The following is a 21,069-nucleotide window of genomic DNA, read 5'->3' as shown; positions in this document are numbered from 1 at the left end:
GGAATGGTTCATTAGGCAGCACCAATAACAATGCCAACAAATCTATTGTAATTGTTTACAGTGGGCTTTATGAATCTTATTACACTGTCAACCTGTTTCTTAAAAGAATCCCAGTCAGCTTTGAGTAAGTTCCACCTAAGTTAATAAACCACATTGCCATGATCTGCTTCACACTCTTGGGTCAAAAACTCTTGGAATTTACGATGATTCAGTCCTCTTGCCCTAATAATGTTGACGACAGTCGCAATAACTTTCATGACATCCCCATATCCAATAGTTTTTGCACACAAATTCTCCTGGTGGATTAAACAGTAGTAGTGGATGAAATCTTTTCCTTTTAGTTCCAGTTCCTTCCATAGCAGCGCAACAAACCCTTCGTTCTTTCCCACCATAGCAGGGGCACCATCAGTTACCACACCCTTGAGGTTGGTTAAGCTGAGGTCGAAACGCTGGAGTGACTTCAAGGATATCTGTGCCTTTCGTCGTTCCCTTCATAGGTACGAGTGCCAGCAGTTCTTCTGTCACATTGAATTGTTCAATGCCACGGACAAAGATAGCCAGTTGTGCTGTATCCTTCACATCTGTGCTCTCATCTAAAGCAAGTGAATATGATGTACATTCAGACAATCGTTTTTTTTTTTAAAGTTCTTTCAATGTCATTGGCAAGTTGTGCTAGAGTTACCCAAACAAACTCAGTTTTTTAAACACTTCCTTATTATTTGGGCACAGAATATCCCCAGCAGCGATGAGAGACACTCTTCCACAAACTTTCCGTCCAAGAAACTTTTGATTTTTTAGTAATTTTTTCAGCTATTACATAACTTACTTTGATGCATGCTTCACTCTCTGCCTTTTAAACGTACCCTGCTGGCATTTTAAATCAATTTGGAGATGGTTCACTTTGTCCACACGAAGCCGCCCTTGAAGGTGATTGAAATTGGACACCTGCTTTGTCTCATAGTCTCATTTTATATTGTATTCTTTTGATACTGACACTGACTCACGACAAATTAAACACACGGGCTTATCATCGATTGGCACAAAAAAGTGCAAATTGGTCCACTTTTCATTAAAAACCCAACAAGAATCACTTGATTAATGCTTTTTACTCGTAGACTTCATAGTGATGGAAGGTGAACCCAATAAATGATCCAAAATGGCTGTGTGATGGTTATTATCCACTGAATATGTCTCACACTAATGAAAAAAGTTGGGTAATATAAAACCACAGTAGTAGGCTATGGCTGACACAACGAACCTGCATGCACTTATACACAAATATCACGCTGTTCACGACTGGACAGACTGACTGTGGATGAAATTCTCTTGTATTTATATGAAAATAACGAAGTATCGAGAACCTTCGAGATGTATCTGGAAGGCACCAGACAGCACACTCAAATGAATTACTGCTTCAGCAATCTACCTGTGACATTAGTACTAATACTTAAGTACCGCTTGGTGCTGGTAGATGGCTGAAGAAGCATGTCTATTTAATATTTCTTTTTATAGGATTTTATGTAAAGTATCAAATGCACAGCGTTCCTTGTGAATCTGGAAAGCATCTTACAATTCTAAATACCACAGTATAGCTTAGTGGCCTGCTGGCTTATTGAAATTATATTTTGATTTAATCCCGTTTTAATGTTAAGTAGTTATTTTTTCAAAATGGCCAGCAGGCCATGGCAAAGAGCTCTGCTGGCCGTGCGTTGAAGATCCCTGCTATAGAACAAATAAAATATTTCAGCTATTTAGACACAGTTTTTAGTTGAGATTAAAAATTAAATTTGGAAATAGAGCAGAATTAGCAAAGCTGGTATGGTAGGAAGTCAGTTGAATAAATATACATGGAATAAGAGAAAGATGAGTCAAAACACTAAACTAGCCATATACTAGACAGTTTTCAAACCAATTTTAACTTATGGATCTGAGAGCCAGATTAGAAATTAAACTCTTGATCTTTAGAACTTTTTTTTGTAATTATTTTAACTCATTACTTAAAATTCTCAGTGTTTAACCAAGAAATTAAACTGGAGACCACAGATATGAGAGTTCTGAGAAAGATTAGGAGAGTAAACAGATGATACTGGCATCAATGACAGTATCACATCAAAAATAAGGATATTAGGAAAGACCTTGACATTGTTAGCAAAGCTAATCTCAAGTGGTATGACCACTTAAGCGGAATGGGAGAGGAAGGATTTGCCAGGAAACAGACCCAGAAGTATTGATTGATGCAGTAGAAAGTGCCTTAAAAGACAGAAATATAAGATCTGATAATATTGGAATGTTGAAAGATAACAGACTAATCTGGAGGAAAATTTGAGAGGAAGTTCATAATTTGTAACTTTTCATGTAGTATCATAAGATCCTGTACATTCCCTTAGGGTATGTGTCAGGAATCTGATGATGATGAATTTTGATCTTTAAGGCATTACTAACTGCATTGAAAACTTAGCTGATTTACCTCTATGTTAATGAATCATTTAACAGTCAGTTTTGGCATGTTTAATATACTCTTATTACATTAAATATTATAAGAATGTGGGGGAAAAATACTTTTGAATGTGATTTCACTTATTTTGTGGAAAACAATTTTATCAAGCGAAATGAAAAAAAAAAAAAAAAAAATAGGCATTTTTAAAACTCGATAATTTATAAAAAAAAAATATATTAAATAATCATACAAATGCCAGTGTTATATTTTTAGGCATAAATTATTTAAAGATGAAAGAGAAATTAATTAATATGCAGTGAGTTTAGAACTTGTTTTGTAATTATTTAACTCATTACTTAATTCTCAGTGTACTATTTACAGATGAATGTTTAATGACAAGAGGTAGCTCTCTTCTCCTTCGTTTTTTCTACAAGGCTTGGTTTTTTGGAAGTGCTTATTATTGGGCATCATGGGTATTCTTAGGGGTAAGTAATGGAATTTTAATACTATAATTAGTGGCTAATGAATTCCTTTATTTTTTCAACATATGTCTGTGATAATAAGATTTGTTTAATTTCTATTCATATTAATTAATTTTAACAATGGCTTAATTATTATTAGTAGTTTTATTTTATTTCATTCTTTCCCTTCTTTCCTCACTCTCTCACACACAGCTGGTTTGTAAGTTAATAACACTTATTATTAATATAGTATCTTTTATTATAACATCATATTCTTCTAGTTCAGAGTGATTTCGTCAAATACTGATTTGCTGAAGTCATTTATATAACCTGTCACATTATTCTCATAGCTAAATTTTATGAACAAATGAGTCATAACAATAGACCAATAAATATTACAACCAGACAGTGCTAGGTGAGAAACACTTAAAATATTAAATAATAGCAATGATTTATAACTCGATATCATTATCCTGGATAGAATGAAATACATAGGATGCTAGAATAAAAAGATGCTGTTTTAGTATAGTAATACTGGTGGCAAAAAAAAAAAAAAAGTATCAAAAGTTGGTTAAGGGCAGAATTCAAGAATTGAATGGACAAGAATATGATACTTCATGGTAGAGAGTATGGCTTTGTAAACAGGTAGGTTTTATCTTAAGAATTACTTTTTAACAGTAAGGTGACAGTCAAGTTGAATAATAGAAATGGCTACACTATGATACTGCTTGCCTTGTCATAGATGACAGAATACAATGCAGAATTCTATTATTGAAATAGTGCAAATGTGGTTTGATGAAACATGGATAAACAGGGTAGCTTAGATGATAGACATCAAAGAGTAGTAATAGGTGATGAAGTAGAATCTAGGTGACCAGTAGTGTTCTTTAGGACATTGCATTTGTATTATTTAATTTGTTCATTAAGGATGTAGGGAATGATTTTGGGGAGAATATCTAGTTGGTTGCTGAGGAAAGCATAGTTAATAAGAGTGATGCAAAGATTATACAAAATGATTTAAATAGATTTTAAATAAATGTAAAAAGTGTAAAGTTTGTTCACTTTTAGAATTAAAAAGATTACACTGTATATTATATACAGGGTGTTCGGGATAAATTTGACATATTTATAATTAATTATATTTTTCCGTAAGTTACATGTATTAACACACACTTCTCTTCATTTAAAAGTTTGGACCCTTCTTCATTCATATACAAGATGTCAGAAAGGATGGATAGCTGGAACCCACCTGAATCATGGAAGAGAATAACTTGTATCATGATGATTCGTGCCCGCCATCAAAATAAGGATATTACGACTGCTGCCCAATGCTCCCTGAATACAGTAAAAACAATCAGGCATGAACTAGAGACTTGCAATGGTGACTACGAGGATGTAGCAAGAAGAAAGATCCCTAGCAGACGATCTGATTGCGTTCGTACAGCAGAATTCCTCGCAAATCTGCAGGAACAGGTGTTGAAGAACCCTGGCATTGGAATTCGGGCTTTGTTCGTGGAGTTGCTAACTGTAGTCAAGCCCTGGATAACAAGGGTAGCCAATGGTAGGCCGTATGTATGGCAGCAGGATTCGGCCCCTTGCCACACCTCTGGGAAAAGTCAAAAATGGTTGTCTGAAAATTTCTACGACTTCACCAGTCCAAATGTTTGGCCTCCAAACTCCCCAGACCTTAACCCCATGGATTATTTTGTATGGGGCGCAGTTGAAAAAGACACCAATCGCACTTCCAGTAATACAAAAGCCCAGTTAATGGATAAAATTAAAACAGTTTTTGCGGCCCTTCCCAGGGAGACTGTAGCATCAGCTTGTTCGAGGTTCCGAAGCAGAATTGAAGCTGTGATCGATGCTAATGGTGGTTATTTTGAGTAAATCTTGTTGAGTAAATCTTGTTGATAGTATTGTAATTAACTCTGCCTGTAATGTTTTTTTGTCAATTCATTAAATTTAATAGATACAAAGAAGATTTTCTTTTTCCTTACGAAACTGTCAAATTTATCCCGAACACCCTGTATATGGAACTAGAATGCACAAAACTGACAAGGCTAGTTATTTGCAAGAGTTGGCAAAATAACTCAATTTTTTTTTTTTTTTTTATCTCAATAAGGCTACATTTGTACTGTACAAGAATCTGGTCATCTAAGTTTCTCTTCAAATCCTCTCTGTTGGAGAGGATTTGAAGCAAGTGATCCAAAATGGTAACTGGTCTTCTAAAGCAGCGCTTCCCAAACTGTGAGCCACGGCCCTCTTGGAGGCCATAAGTTTTGTTGAGGGGGCCGTGAAATAATGAAAACAAATTTAAAATGTTTTAAGACTAAGTAGATTTTTTTATTTTAAAACAAACGTATTTAACTTTTATTATTTTGCTATTTTTTATATTTTAATGGAAAAATTCACACATTGGTGTTGGTTTACAAACTTTGCTTCCAGTGTATTTCGGCACTTAATGAATATTAGTAAATATTGCTTATTCATATGTTTAATTTCAAAGCAGTGGTTACTTGTATTTACTTCGAATGCTCTCCAGGGAAGCTCCAAATCTTCCTGTCCCTTTCATCACGCGTTCATAATCAGGGACTGTTGATATTGACTTTATATACATATCAAAACTCATTTTATATTATCACTGTCATCCGAGCTAGTTTTCTGTTACCAATAAAAGTTTCGCATATACTTCACACATGAAAAAAAAAAAAGCTTAAACAAGTTCATGTGGGGAAATAGTAACTCGCTTGCAGTGGTAAACAACACGCCCTCCCGCAGAAGCAATAAAAACAAGTACTTTTATTATGCCAGTGAATAAGGTATGAGGAGTCTGTGTAATATATTTCTCAACAAATAGTGCAGTTAGAGACAACTGGGAGAAAAACACACTAATTAATGAATCACATTTCCCCCTCATACAGAAACTATGCTGTATATATAGACTGAAACAAAACCATATGTTGCATGGGCAAACACAGTATCTAACTAAAAACTATTGTTATTAATTAGATGTGTGTGTGAGTTTGATTTCCCAAGGCAGCAATAAAATTCAACTGAATGTGTTAAAATTCGTAAAAGTGTTAAAACTAAGTAATATATATATATAATGAATGTTATGGCAGTTTCACATATGGAATTCGGTTGAAGAGAGTTAGCATTTCAACTCAATTGTCAGCTATGCTTTTATCTTTCGGTTGCGCGATCTTTTGTTAATACCGCGTTAGGCTTAATTACCGTAAAGGGAAAAATGTTCCTGGTCCGGAGATTCCCTTATTTAGGTAATATTCACTAATTTCATGTTATCAGTCTGGTGTGCCAGTATCGCTAAGTGGTGATATTATTTGATCTATTCTATGTTAAAAAATTTAACCCTGAGATGGATAAGTGGCTGATAAAAAATATAAAAAAATTCCCGCGAACAATCAGAAGAAGCAGAAACAGACTCAAAAAAAAAGGACAGTATTTCATATTTTACCAGAACAGCCCGCATTGTCTTCAGAACCAAACAGTAAGAGGCAAAAAATGTAATATATGCATTTGATTTTTGCGATATTCGCTGTGTATGTTTTGTATTGAATATAAATACAATAAATATTATAATAATATATCTCTCTATTGCGATTTTTTTTTTTTCGAGGGGGGCTGTGAAATATTTTAATTTTTGCAAAGGGGACCCTGACATCTAGAAGTTTGGGAAGCACGTACAAATACCATAGGTTGAAAGTTTATAGCGGAATAGCTATAGTATTCAACACTGAATGGGAGTCAATTTCAGGTTCAGTGATATGAGCAGATTTGAAAATGAGAAATAAAACTTATTTTTCGCCTGTAGTCTTGCTGGAAGAAATAGAAGAATTTTTGAGGCTAATATTATTTTTGTTGGAAGATTTAAACAGCGGAGTAGGAAATCAATACCAGAAATGTCCTGGGAAAATTTGGAGAAAAGAGCAGAGCAAATAATTGTAAATACCTTTTAGGTTTCTGCTTGGGATGTAGGTTACACATTACTATTAGCATTTTTCGACATGAGAAATGTTGCATAAATTCACTTGGGGAGGGTGGGAGAACAAAACAAAAGTCTTTATACTTATATTATTGTTGACATGAACATTTTCAGACTGGTACAATAAACAGAAGTGTTCAGATGAGTAGATATGAAAATTAAAGTAACCATCACTTAGTGTTGAGTAAGATAAAAATGAAAAATTGTCTTCAAAGACAGAAAAATAAAACTTTGTGGTGAACAAATACAGAAATTCAAAGAAACAATAAATTATATAAAAAGTACTGAGCTAACATATTCTATTGGAATATATACAGAAAAAATTTAGAAAACCTAAGTTAGGTGTAAAAGCTAAACAGAAGTCATGGGAAGATTTTGGAAAGAATATAGAAGATTAATATCATAGAATCAAAGAGATTCTAAAAGTTACATACAAAAATACCCTCATGTTCATTTTTTTTATGTCTGAAGTAATTACTTTGAAAACTTTAGTATGGTATCAAATGATAAACAGTTGTAGAAATTATCCACAAGGAATGTACTCAGGACTACATATCAAGCTTGAGGTGTGGAAAGACAGTATAGATGATAGGTGGCCTAAAATATGATGGTATAAAAATTTTGCAATAGCTATACTGAATAATCCTGAATGTCAAATCCCAGGTAATGGGAGTGAAGCTGTCATTATAAAATTTGTCCCACTTCATAAATAGGAAATAAAACAATTTCTTTACATAGTATTCCACAAAAGATTATAAAGGCATAATCAAGGAAAGCTAAAAAAAATTACTTAAGAACAAGCTGGATTTAGGCCTCATTAGGAGTTATTACCAAGACCAGATTGCTTAGAAATCATCAAAATAAAATAAGAATCTCTATTCAATGTTCATAATCTTGTAAAAGCATATGATAAAGTACTAAAGAAAGACACTGTAAAAACTCAGCTTGCATGGTATAATGATCCTTTATACAGTGCAATACATATCTCATGTGAATTACTAATCCACAGCTAGAATTGAAGGATTATACAGAAAAACGGTTTCATGTTAAACCCATTGTGCAGATTTAACTATCTCCACTGTTATTTATAATTTATGAAGTCCATAATGTATGTGGGCTGCATTATTAAGGAAAATGGTATTAAACCTGGTATTCAAATAAGAGATATTAAGCCTAATTCTTTACTCTATGCAGATGACATCTTAAATAAATCTGCTTCAGGATTCTGTAGAGCAGTGGTTCTTAACCTGTTTTTTTGCCTGGAACCCCCTGCTCGATTTTACACTCAGTTAATGACTCAATAAGATAGTTAATTAAAAATTAATGACTGATAAATTAATTTTTACTCAAAAAAGATGTAAACTTACTGTATTTAATAAGCCAATCATTAATGGTCATCCTGAGCCCAATGAGATCCTGCTAATTTTTCAATATCAGGTTCAATGTTCAACAAACAAAGTCTCAAGTCTCCTCTTTCACTTATTTGCAATCTATTTCACTGCTTAGCTAATAATTGCAGCACAATGTGGAATCCCTTTTGGACCAAGTATGAAGAAGGAAAAGCAATGAGCAGTAATTTTATTTCATGCCAAAGCTGAGGATACTTGCATTGCAGTTGAAATTGTACTTGAGCTTCAAAATAATTTTTTAAGTCAATAAATTCTTCACACAGAAGTGGCATCAGAAAGAAATGGATTCATGACCCAATCGGGTATTTTAAGCTCATCAAGTCTTCTTTCAGTGTCAGAAGATGGGAACAATAACAATCTAAATCTGTACATAATATTAAATGATCTATTATTTGTACACTTGGGAACTACAGAAAATCTTGTCTTGCAATGCTCTGCTTGTAGAATGTTAATTTGCTGATAAAAACATTTATAATTCCCTTTGCTTTAATAAGATTCATGTTGCTTCCCTGCAATTTAAGGTTAATCTCATTTAATTTGATGAAAATATCAGAAAGATATGCAATGTGAATCTTTTTCTTTTTTTAGAACATTACACTTGTTCTCATCACGTGAATTAAGAAATTCCTAAACATATCTTAGAGATCATTAAAGCGTCGCAGACAGTTTCCATTTGAGAACTATCTAACTTCAGTGTAAAGCAAAAGATGCTCAAATTTGATGTCCACCTTTGCTATGGACAACTCATAGCAAAGGTGGACTAGACCAAGCTAGCATCACTCCTATCTCAGTATCTCCCATAATGCAAAACACATCTCCTTGCAGATATGTATAATGTTATGCATTAAGGGAAGGGCCGCTACCCAGACTAGTTTCGACCTTTATTGAGGTCTCTTCAGTGGGAGCCAGGCCCAGAAGTGGAGATACCAGGCGTGATGTTAGCTTGGTCCACCTTTGCTATGAGTTGCCCAGTGTTATACTACCTTACCCCAGTCCTAAAGATATTTTCAGGTGCAAACTTTGTTTGCTCACACTTAGATAAAGGATTAAACTAAATTTATTATAGTCTAACCAAGTGAAAAATAAACTTTCAACATCTTTCTCTAAATCCAGAGTAATTTAATAAAAAGGTGGCACACCTTTTGGCAACTCCTATAGGTAAAGATGACCTCGCCATTGCTTCTGCCTGGTATCTCCACTTCTGGGCTTGGCTCCTACTGAAGAGACCTCAATAAAGGTCAAAACTAGTCTGGGTAGTGGCCCTTCCCTTAATGCATAACATTATACATATCCGCAAGGAGATGTGTTTTGCATTATGGGAGATGCTGAGATAGGAGTGATGTTAGCTTGGTCCACCTTTGCTACAAGTCGCCAAGTGTTATACTACCTTACCCCAGTCCTGAAGATATTTTCAGGTGCAAACTTTGTTTGCTCACACTTGGATAAAGGACTAAACTAAATTTATTATGTTCACTATGTCATGAGATTCTTTCAGGGAGAAGGCAGAAGTGGTAACAACATATTTAAATTCTGAATACAAAACCGAGTTATACAGCATGCATATAATATAATATCACATCTCTCGATCACAGCTGTACAGTAGGAGGAAATAATATTAGATGTTTTTATTTTTTTTTAATATTAATTCAGTAATTATACAACTAACAGCAATCACTTCCCAAAACTTAGGCATACAGTCTGTCTGATTAAGATTATCATGGTGGCATAGCACTTCACATAATTCAAAAAATAGATGATCAGTTTGAACCTACAGTAGTGTAGCATCTTGGTATGGTTCCAGTGAACACTGTCTAGTGTTGATAGCATGAGAAGCAAGGCCTGAACCTTCAGATTCCAAAAATCTTGATGTTCTTTAATTCTAATAGTAGCAAAATGGCCAGTCTGTCCAAAGTAGCAAAGATGATAAGAACAGGTATTTTATAAACACAAGACAAGGATAGAGGTGACAATGTAGCTTGGATAGATTGGTAAGAAAGATGACAACTTCCAGGCTGGTATGAAGGTGGTATACAAATTATATCTGCGAAGGGCCCTTGCTATTTGTTCAGATGTTCCTTTAAGGCAGTGTATGCCGATTCTTTTAACATTAGATTGCAGTCTGGATGAGGGATGATAATTATCAAATATTTTCTGTATCAGGGTATCGCTTTATCCATTAAGTAATAGAGTAAGTTTTATTTTATTTAATTACTCTAATAGAAGAGACTCAGAAGAACAAATTGTCTGTGCTCGATATATACAACTTTTGATAATACCTATTTTTTGTGAAGGAAGGAGGATGATGATGTGAAAATGCATGGATATATCTACCTATAAAGGATGGCTTCCATCTCCTTGCATTTGATTACGTTTTGTGGAGGATACGGGGGTTGGTTGTGACATTGTAAATGTTTGCGTTGTTTATATTAATTCTCTTTTTCTACTCTTACTAGTATTATTTATTTTCTCTTATTTGTTCTTTAAGGCTTTCTTAAAGTTATCCTACCCCTTATGATACCTCTTGTCTTATTTCCCACAGTTAGTCTATAAGGCTCCTATAAGGTTATACTGTTAGTGAATTGACCTAAGTACTAGACAATTCTGTACAGATAGCAATCTCTTAAGCTGAAAGGAACTTAGGAAAATTTATTTGATTTGTGACTGCGCCACCTAAGTTCCTAATTAATAAGCATCGGAGATGAGCTATAACACCTATAGGATAAGTCTTAAAATTTCACAGTCGAGGCTATTTCTTAGTTCCCCTTATTCACAGATTCAATTATTTTTCAAGACAGTGCACTGAATAAAGATCAGGCGAAAGTCTCCTTTTAACAAACAAAAAATGTTTATTGCAACTTAAAACAAATGACACTATTCCATACACTTTATACAGTCTCTCTTTAAATCTTATTCTAACCTTAACTCATAACCTTAAACAAATAAAGAATCAATCCTTTACATAGAGAGAAAAAACCTCATGGTCTACGATATCTCAATTTTTCTATATTATCTCCCTAAAAGTTATCTCAGATATGAGAACTTTTAGGGAGATGATATAGGAATGTTACAATCAGATCACAATTCTCCTTATGCACTTTACAGATAATACTGGAAAATGTATTCACAAGTCCATTGCAACATATACTTTTCTTCAAGTCCTTGAGGTCTTACTCTGTTTCTGCAGACTGTCTTGTTCCTCTGTGCAGGCCTTCCTTGTATGCTGCTCGATAGTAGTTTCTTTGTGGGTTCACTTGCAGGAAGAATGATTCCTGTTTGTCTAAGGCATCCTACATCCGATGCACTGAGCAAACTCCTAACTGCAATTCATCGCTCAAATTCCTCCATCACTCCCCATAGCCATGGGTGCGTTCTGACAAACTCTAGTCGGGTCTGCTGCTGACTGTCGTAAGAAGAATGCGAAAATGAGAGCTAGAGAGAGCCTTCCTTCCTAGGCCCCCCTATACTTCTTTTTTCGGGTCCCTGTTCTAGGGTCAGCGACCCCCGAATGTCCGACATGCATGCTGACGTCAGTCGTCGTGACCTTCGTTGCAGGGCAGCATGAGTTCCTTCTTTCAGGGTCAGAGATCCCTGAATATCCTGTGAACGTTTTGACGTCAGCAGCCGTGCCCTTCAAACCATTGTTCACTTTCACATACATTATCCTCTGTAATTCCTTTTGCTTGGGATATAAATACTCCAAAAATAGATCATCTATACAATTACATTCTGAGAATTAAATAAAGTGCACAATCTTAACAACTAATTTAACTTACAATTTATAAGCATTTTTGCATTTTCAGATACCCACATGGGTTTACAAATTTTCAGCAATGAGTAGTTTAGAGTTATTTACAATATGAGCGGCCTCTGTAGAAATCAATGTTAAATTACTGAACTTTTGCTGCATCGACTTTTACCTGAAAAGTTGAGATAATTACCATGATTGAATTGAGGTAGAATCATGTAACTTACACATTATTCTACATATTCCCCATGAAGTGTTATACACTTGTTACAATGCTGCTGCATCATTTGCGATCCTCTGAGAAAAGTCTCTTCCTTGTTGCACAAACCAGTCCTTAGCTGCAGATATGACTTCATCATTTGTGGTAAATTTGTTCCTTTCAAGTGTTTTATTTCATTAAATTTGCAAATAGGAAATGGTCAGATTGGGTGAGGCAGACATTGAAAGCCCAGGTTGTGTATTGTCTGTTGGGCTCTAGTGTGAGCAGGTGCACCGTCCTGCAAAAGTGATGCCTCTGTTCAGCTTCCTGTTGTGATTTTCCTTCAGTTCCTCCTTCAATTCCTTTAGAGCTATTAAATAAACTGCTGCTGTAACAGTTTCACCTTTTTTTTTGAAGTACTTTCTAAGGATTACACCATCCATATCCCAAAAGACAATGGCAGGAACCTTCCTTACTGACTTTTAGGTTTGGAACCTCTTTGACCGTGGAGGACCTTGGTGTCTGAGTTTTCAAAAATGACCCCAAATCCCTTGAGATGATAGCACATGTTCTCTCTTTTGGTAGGCTTTCAAACATTTAGGGACCCACTTCTGCATGTTCAGATGTTGGTAGATAATGACCCCAACTCATCCCCTGGATATCCCCAAAGTATTTGCAGCATTTTTTGGCCATATTCAACTGTCATCAAGGATCATAGCATGCACTGCATTGATATTTTCTGGTGTGATCACTGAGGAAGGTCATTCTGACCTGGGGCATCTGTTGTCTCAGGATATTCAGTTTTAAATTTGCCCCACCCATCTGGTAACTGTTGTATATGCTGAGCATAATCCCCCTAAAATCTCACACAAAATTTGGTGATTCTCAGTTGCAGACTTTTCTTGCAGCATAAAGAACTTTATGACGACCTGAACATGCTATATATTTCCTAAAAGAAAAAAACAAATTATTACAGTTTGATGAAACATGAGGCTAAAGGGTTTTAAGATATGTTCTTTCTTTCTTGTGGTTATATCAGTTGCTTTAATATCATTTTTGTTTTAGGTGTTTATCAAAACTCGTAGCAAAGGTGGTAAGGTTCTGATCGCTATTCTTGGTATTTTCCATAATGTAAAAACACATTTCCTAGGAAATGTATGCTGTTATAACATTATGGTGGGAAGTCGCTACCCAGACCGGTTTCAGCCTTTAGACAGAAACAGAACATCTTTGAGAAAGTGACTGCATTGAATCATCTCTTAACCAGATTTCCCTTTCTAGATAGCATACAGCATTATATAATTGTTGAAATCAGGAATTTAGAATTAATGTTTCTTTATGTTTAGATATTGAATGGCCTTTCCCATAAATGACATTAATAACTCTGTGATAATAATCAGAAGTAATTTATAAATTTTTAAGATAAAAAGCAAAACAAAAATTGAATCGAAATTCACTAGAAAACAGAAATCTGCATTCACTTGTGATCTCTGCCACCTGGATGGCATGTTTTTATGGTAATCCCACCATTGAAAGATTGGAAATATATAGTGCAAATCTATAGACTTCTACAAATAGTCATCACAATGCATGATTTGAACCCACATCCAGGTTTGCAAAACAGGACAACACTACACCATCACCATTACATAGTGTTGCTAATAAGCATATTATATGTGTACTTTAAGGAGAAAGTATATTGTTTCTGAAGATTATAGGTTTTCAGTATTCTGCTGTATATTCAAAGCATAAAAAAATTGATATTTTATAAATAATAGTATTATTAAAGACCCACAGTCTGATTTCTCTTATTTTTCAGGTTGTAGTACTTTATTTTATTGTATCTATGATCCGTGGACGTTACTCCTCTGTTCATGGTATGGTAGATAATGATGATTTGGAGGAAAGTGATGATGAGTTAATTAAACCATAAATCAGCAACACAGGACAATATCATATAAAGCATTGCTAAAGAGTGAAACTTTCATTGAATTGTCATTTGTATATAGCTGAAATTATATATATATATATTAGATAAATAATCCACTTCCTTTGTATGAACATATTAAATAACTCTCATGTATTTGATATATTTTAAGATAAGTGGCAGTTACATTTAAATTAAATTAGCACAAATACAAAAACAATATTAACAGAAAAAAATTTTAGAAACACTGTGAAAGTGCATAGGACAATAGAAACTGCCCTTTATATATGATGAAGTTATGGATATTGCTATTATAAAAATTGAAATGATTACTGCTAAAGTGAGACCTTTTAAATGTGTGATATATTTATTAGGTCTTTCACTGTGGCTTAGTATATTTAACAGATGATAATAACCAGGTTATTTCTTTGTTTGCTTTTTCCTTAAAGCCATTTTAGATTAATGAACAGTGAGAATTTATTTTTATTTTATTACACACATGATAAAATACACTGAAATATAACTGGTTTCTAATGTAAAAGCATTAGAAAAATTATATCTATTTTGGAATACATTTGGTGTATGAAGATTGTTCTATATTTCAGTTTGCCATGCACAACCCTAAAGAATCCAGTCATTGTTAATATTGAAATTAAAAGGATTTCTAATTTCTGAATGTTCATTTGGGGAGAATGTAAGCAAGTCCCGTAAAAACTTTACTTTAATATCACGTGTATGTGCGTGCATACACAACACAGCTGTTTTGCTCATTGATAAGTTGCAATCAACTTCTCAGAAGATATATACTAATGATATGATATTACTTCTCTGTGCATGAAATTAGTATCTTCAATATTCTTTATATCTGTGGGCATTTGAGCAGTTTAAACCCAGTTTCACTGGACTTCTTGCATAATTAGATCTACATTAAAACTAAGAAGTTTTTTCACTCTAATTCTGAAAAAAAAAAAAAATCTGTTTTCTCCCTTCTGTAATATACTAAGTTATTGAAAGAGCAAATGCAAATAAACATTTTTGACCTCTATTTAAATCTATACCCAAACAGAACTCTTCCACTCATTTCCTATATTGAAAAATTTAAAAAAACATTTTTTTTTTAAAGTTTTAATTTGACAAACAGTACTACTGTTCAATTGTTAAACTTTCATTTGTAATAAAATTAATGTTTAATTATTTTCAAAATCCTGTAAATGCTTGAACAAAAACTTATGTTAAAGTTTTCATTTATAGATGTTTAATAGTTTACAGTGATGTGTGCAGTTGAAACTCATCTTTTTGTGTAATTATTATTGTATTGGTAGTGTTTATTAGTGAATGTAGAATTAGATAGTTATTATATATTATGTTATAAATACACTAGAGAATTTTTAACTCTACATTTCATTTGTACTTTTAATGATCATTCTTTTTATTTTAAATTAAAGTGAGAAATCATTTTATTATTTTCCTCCTCTCTCTCTCTGAACAACACAATTGCTTTTATTCAAATTGGATAGTTATAATGTTTAGTAAAAAAAAACGATCAAATATATGAATCTACTGAGTAATTTAAAAAAAATTAATGTCAGGTTTTTACAGCAGGAATGGAGATATTTTAAGCACCAAGTAATATAAAATCTCATTCTCACTACATAAATGATAATGGTTATGTAATTAATTCTATAGAACAATTCAGTAGATTGTTATGATGAATAATTGGTACGATATTACAATGCTATTCTAAAGATAATTTATTATAACATACCGTTGAAATGATCTTATATATCTATCATATCCACACAAAGGTTGTATGGTTACATGTAGTAGTGTTGGTTGGAAAATCTAGAAACCTTGCTCCAGAGACCAAACAATATTTTTTGACCTACATTGTTTCACAGACATCCATTCTACTGTGGAATTCAAATCCACAAACTGTTGGTTGACCCATGCTGTCAGTTGCATGATGTCATAATGCAGTGTGCAATTTTTCTGAAAAACCATGAAAGTGCTTAAGATCATTAAGCAAAACATATGAATAGTTTGAAATAAACTGGTAGCTTTATATTATATTAAGAACTAAAGATTCATGTTTGTTATGGAAAATTGTAACGAGGTCTCAATAATCTGTATAGACTTTAATTTATTATTTTTTTTAGTACAAGTTGGAAAATGTTTAGTTTAATGTATATATTTTTAACATTTTAAGTATTACTCAATGTAGCTTGTGTTTCATGTTAAATGTCCATTTATTCCTCTAATATACTATTTACTCAAAGTACCATGGCTGATATGGACTTGAAGCTAATTGATAGACATAATAAATACAATTTAGAATTGATAAGAATTGTTTCCTTAATTAAAATAAATTATTAATCTTTTCATTAATGTTAGCTCTGTGCAGTTTATGTATGTTTTATATGTGTTAATAAACTAGTTTTGTGTGATTTTGATTTTCTGCTTCTCCACTGAGTAGCTCATTTGTAATAAAATGAAACAGCTGTAGGTAAAGAATAAATTATCTACTTTTAATCTAAAAAAGAGTGAAATAGGCAATGTAACTACTCATGTAATAACTTTGAAAATAATGTTATTCTTTATTTATCTGTCTATCTATCACATTTTTCATTCTAAAAAAAATAAAAAATTCAGGATGTAAAATCTATTCTCCAGATTATCTTTTTATTGCTATAGAGTTTTTTCCTGAAAATGTGAAAGATATGTTTGTGGTCTAATTTACCCAATATGTTCATATTATCTTAGAAGGTCTTATTTAAATATGAATCTACAAAAAAGCAGAAGTTAAAGAACAATTTTAAGTTGATTTTATTAAAAAAAGTTATTATGATGTCTTATTTAAGATCATATGTCAAAGCAAATTCAAAGTGAACCAAAATTGCATTACTAGTACCTTCTTCGAGTAAAAAATTCATCTAGCCACCTTTCCAAAAAATATTAGCAGTGAAAAATAATTATTTGATGTTCAAGTCACAGTACATCTTAATAGACCTTCCCAAAAAATATTAACAATGAGAAAATATTTTTTTAAAAATTTTGATTATTATTTGATGTTTTATTATATCATAGTACATCTTAGCTATTGTCTTACAATGGTGACTAATGGAAGATGTGATAAGATCTGTTATACCTTATAAATCTTTATAAACCTAAACCTACTTCTTAGTGTAGATTTCTTGTAGAATCTTACCCTTTTTACATTGCTCTTTTTTTTTTTTCTGTTAATAACTAAATTAAATTTGAACAAAAGTTTATCCATTTGTTTCATTTATTGAGCCCACATTGTCACAGTTCAAATACTGTATTGCTTTCTTAATTGCTCTCTTGAATTCAGTCTTCCTAATTGCTTTTCCAAAACATTTATTGAACAGCAGTATATTTTGGTTACATTCTTGTGGGAGGCTGTCTATGTACTTTTAAATTCCCTAGAGAGAGAGAGAGAGAGAGAGTTTGGCATAGTTTTTGCTGCAGTTAGTCAACTATATTTCCTTACAAAAAATAATTATATTTAGAACTTTACAGGTCATCTATAATTTATGTACTAATACCCTCAAGAAAGGAAGGCAGAAGCATTTTGTAATTTATGAATGAGCTCTTATGCAATGTTACTGAGAGTTTATCTTTTACTTTACCAGTTTTGAAAGAATACCGAAATATCTGTATTGATACTGATTATAGCTGTCTTGCAAAATTGTATGGCTTTTCTCTCATTGCTGTCATAAGCTTGTTTCTATTCAGTAAATTGGTACTATATTACACCATGTCATTATTATTCAAATATGTTGCTATAGTTCATCTTTTCCTTCTATAAGCATATTGGTTTCCCTTTAATATTTCACCTGAATATAATGCATGGTTTAAAGCTAAGATTTCAGTTTATTTATTTATTCTTATGGCAAAAGCAGCTACAGGTAAATGTCCAGACAAGAAAGCCAATCCAGGGCCTCATCTGTCACCACGTTGATGTCCTGGAAGCCACCACCCTGAAATTGGTACCTTGGGCAATCATTCACAATATGAGTGATCGTCTGGGCCACAATAAGGATGGTCTGATAGTAAAAGATTTCAGTAAAAACCTTGCACTTTATATTAAACAGCATGATTCCTCTGTAGTTCTGGTAGGTTTGTCTTCTCTTATGAATAGAATAAATTACCTCACACTAGTCCACTAATTTGACATCTTTCCTCTTTACAATATTTTATTGATTGGGAGAGTGATTTCTTTAATTTTTTTTTGTCCATGATATTCAACCAATTCTGTGGGTGCTGTCCTCTGAATACTTCACTGTTACTACTTTTTTCTCTGTTGAAAAGTTTGATGTAAGAATATAAGGTTGAAAAGTATATCTGCAGAGTTCAGGATATATTTCTTAGCCTTTACATTGATCTCTGTTTATATACTTTTCACTTTGTTTGCTTGTATACAATAAATACAATAAGGTTTAAAGCTCTGTTCTGACTTATCATAAAAAAAAAATCTTTAATTTCCATGTGTAGTTTTTTTCCTTCTCTTGAGGCATATCTAATGTATTCTGAATTTCACTGTTTCATTATATTCAAACTATTATTGTCCCTCATTCCCATCTTTCCCTCCCTATAATTCAGACATTTCACACTAGAGTGTGTGTGTGGGGGGGGGGAATATTTATTAATATTAAACTTTTTTTTTTTTTTTTAAATCATCAAATTCCTGACAATTACCCTCAAGGAGTGTACAGGATATGATAATACTACACTATTACTAACTTCCTACCTACAATTTTCTGCCAAATCAATCTGTTACCTGTCAAAGCTACAACATTGTCAGATCTTATATTTATATATCTATCTTCTAAGACACTTTTTACCATAACAATCCACTTATATCTTGGTCTTCCTCTGGGTCTTTTTTCCTGCCAACCTGGCAGAGATCACTTGTTTTGCTAAGCTTTCCTCACCCATTCTGTTTAAGTGACCATACCACCTGAGATTAGCTCAGCTAATGCATTCCTGGATGCTGATGATGCTAATTTCTTTCCTGATATCCTCGTTTTTAATATGATATTGCCATTGATGCCATCTGTTCATGCCTCTAATCTTTCTCAGGACTCTCATATCTGCAGCCTCTAGTCTTTGGTCAAGTGTTTTACTTCTGACCCAGCTCTCAGATCCATAAGTTAAAATTGGTTTGAACACTGTCTTGTATACAGCTAATTTAGTGTTCTGACAATTTTCTCTCATATTCCATATGAATTTATTCAGTTGACTTCCTATCATACCAACTTTGTTGATTCTGTTATCTATTTCCATATTTAATTTACCATCTTCACTAAAAGTCGTGCCTAAGCTGAAATGTTTTACTTGTTCTATAGGTTCTCCATTCACAATGCAGCTGATATTTTCAATGCTTCTACCTATTTTCATTATCTTTGTCTTGTTATTGCTGAACTTCATACCATATCTATCACAACAGTTATTCAATTTAGTCAGGGAATCTTACAGGCTTGTAGCAGATTTATTTAGAAGTATAATATCATCCGCATAAAGCAAGGAGCTGACATTAACATCTCCAATTTTGATATCAGGTTTAATACCACTTTCCTTCATAATGTAATCCATATAGATAATGAACATCCTTGTCTGACACCAGATTTAACATTAAACCATCTCCCTGTACTTCCTTCAATTCTAACTGCTGACTTACAACTCAAATAAAGACTAAGTATTGCTTAATATAATGATCTACTGACACCATACAACTGTAGCATTTTGAATAGCTTCTCTCTTGGCACTTGTCATTGCTTTTTCCAGATCTACAAAACTTGGATACAGATCTTTGTTATATTCCCATGACTTTAACTATTTGTCGTAAAGTGAATATCTGATCCTGACAGCCACTATTTGGCCTGAATCCAGCGCTTGTTCCTCACCAAGCTTCTCTTCCACAATCCTTCTCAAGTATACTGGCATAAATCTTACCAGGAACAGTCAGTAGGGAAATACCTCTGTAATTCTCACAATCAGTTTTATTTCGCTATTTATATATGAGTACTATGAGAGCTCTATTCCAATCATCTGTAATTTGTCTTTCTGTCCAGGCCTTCTGAACTATGCAGTGTAGCCACTGTAAAACTTTTATACCTCCGTACTTGAGCATTTCTGGTCTGATAACATCTATTCCAGCTGCCTTTCCACATTTCAGACCCTTGATGGCTTTTTCTACTTCAAGCATGGATATGTATTCCTGATTGCATGCCTACTCAGTGTTTTTTATCACTGTGCTGTCATCACTGTTTGTTTCATTTAGCAGTTTATCAAAGTAATTACTCCATACTTCAAGGATATCTTTTTCTCCCGTTTTCATGTCACCTTTGTCATCGCTAATTCCTTTTATAGCCCTCTTTCCTCCATTTCTGAGCTTCTTCAACAACCTCCAGAATACCTTGCCACCTTCTTGATATGTATTTTCTATGTTCTTGCCAAAGTCCTCCCATGACTTCTGTTTAGCCAGTTTTACAGTGTTTAGCTTTCTTACATTTGTCTCTGTATTCTCTAAGAGCACAAACTGACTTATTTGCCAGGAACTTTTGATATGCTTTCTTCTTTTCCTTCACTGCCTCTTTAACTTCCTGTGTCCACCATGGAGTTCTGATTTTTCTATCCTTGCAGACAACCTCACCACTAATGTCCAATCCTCACCTTCTCGTGGTGCACCCTGTTGGGTATCTACTTTGATACTGAACGAATGAGGATGGGCTGGCAATTTGGGATTTAGCCGACCAAATTGTATTCTTATTGGTTAAACCAAAATAAAAAATGATGGTATAACATGACAAAATTTCATGCCGGCTGGGGCGTCACCCAGTTAAACAAGGTCCCCGTTGTTTTCGCCAG

General features: G+C 33.4%; 1 protein-coding gene across 1 annotated transcript in view; it reads left to right on the top strand.

The window, feature by feature from the left end:
* Positions 1-16,625, top strand: part of LOC150095279 (lysosomal cobalamin transport escort protein LMBD1-like) — a 259,870-nt gene extending 243,245 nt beyond the window's left edge. Inside the window, exons 14-15 of the mRNA XM_090410049.1 lie at positions 2,819-2,922; positions 14,074-16,625. Coding sequence (XP_090266175.1) covers positions 2,819-2,922; positions 14,074-14,187 — 218 coding nt within the window. The 3' untranslated portion in view covers positions 14,188-16,625. The remainder of the gene's footprint in view (positions 1-2,818; positions 2,923-14,073) is intronic.
* The last annotated feature ends 4,444 nt before the right edge of the window (positions 16,626-21,069 follow it).

Source organism: Typopeltis vanoorti, chromosome 20 (genome assembly GCF_054136105.1).
Source record: "Typopeltis vanoorti isolate ZY-2024b chromosome 20, IOZ_Tvanoo_1.0, whole genome shotgun sequence".
Classification (NCBI taxonomy): Eukaryota; Metazoa; Arthropoda; class Arachnida; order Uropygi; family Thelyphonidae; genus Typopeltis; species Typopeltis vanoorti.
This window is presented reverse-complemented; position numbering and strand designations above follow the sequence as displayed.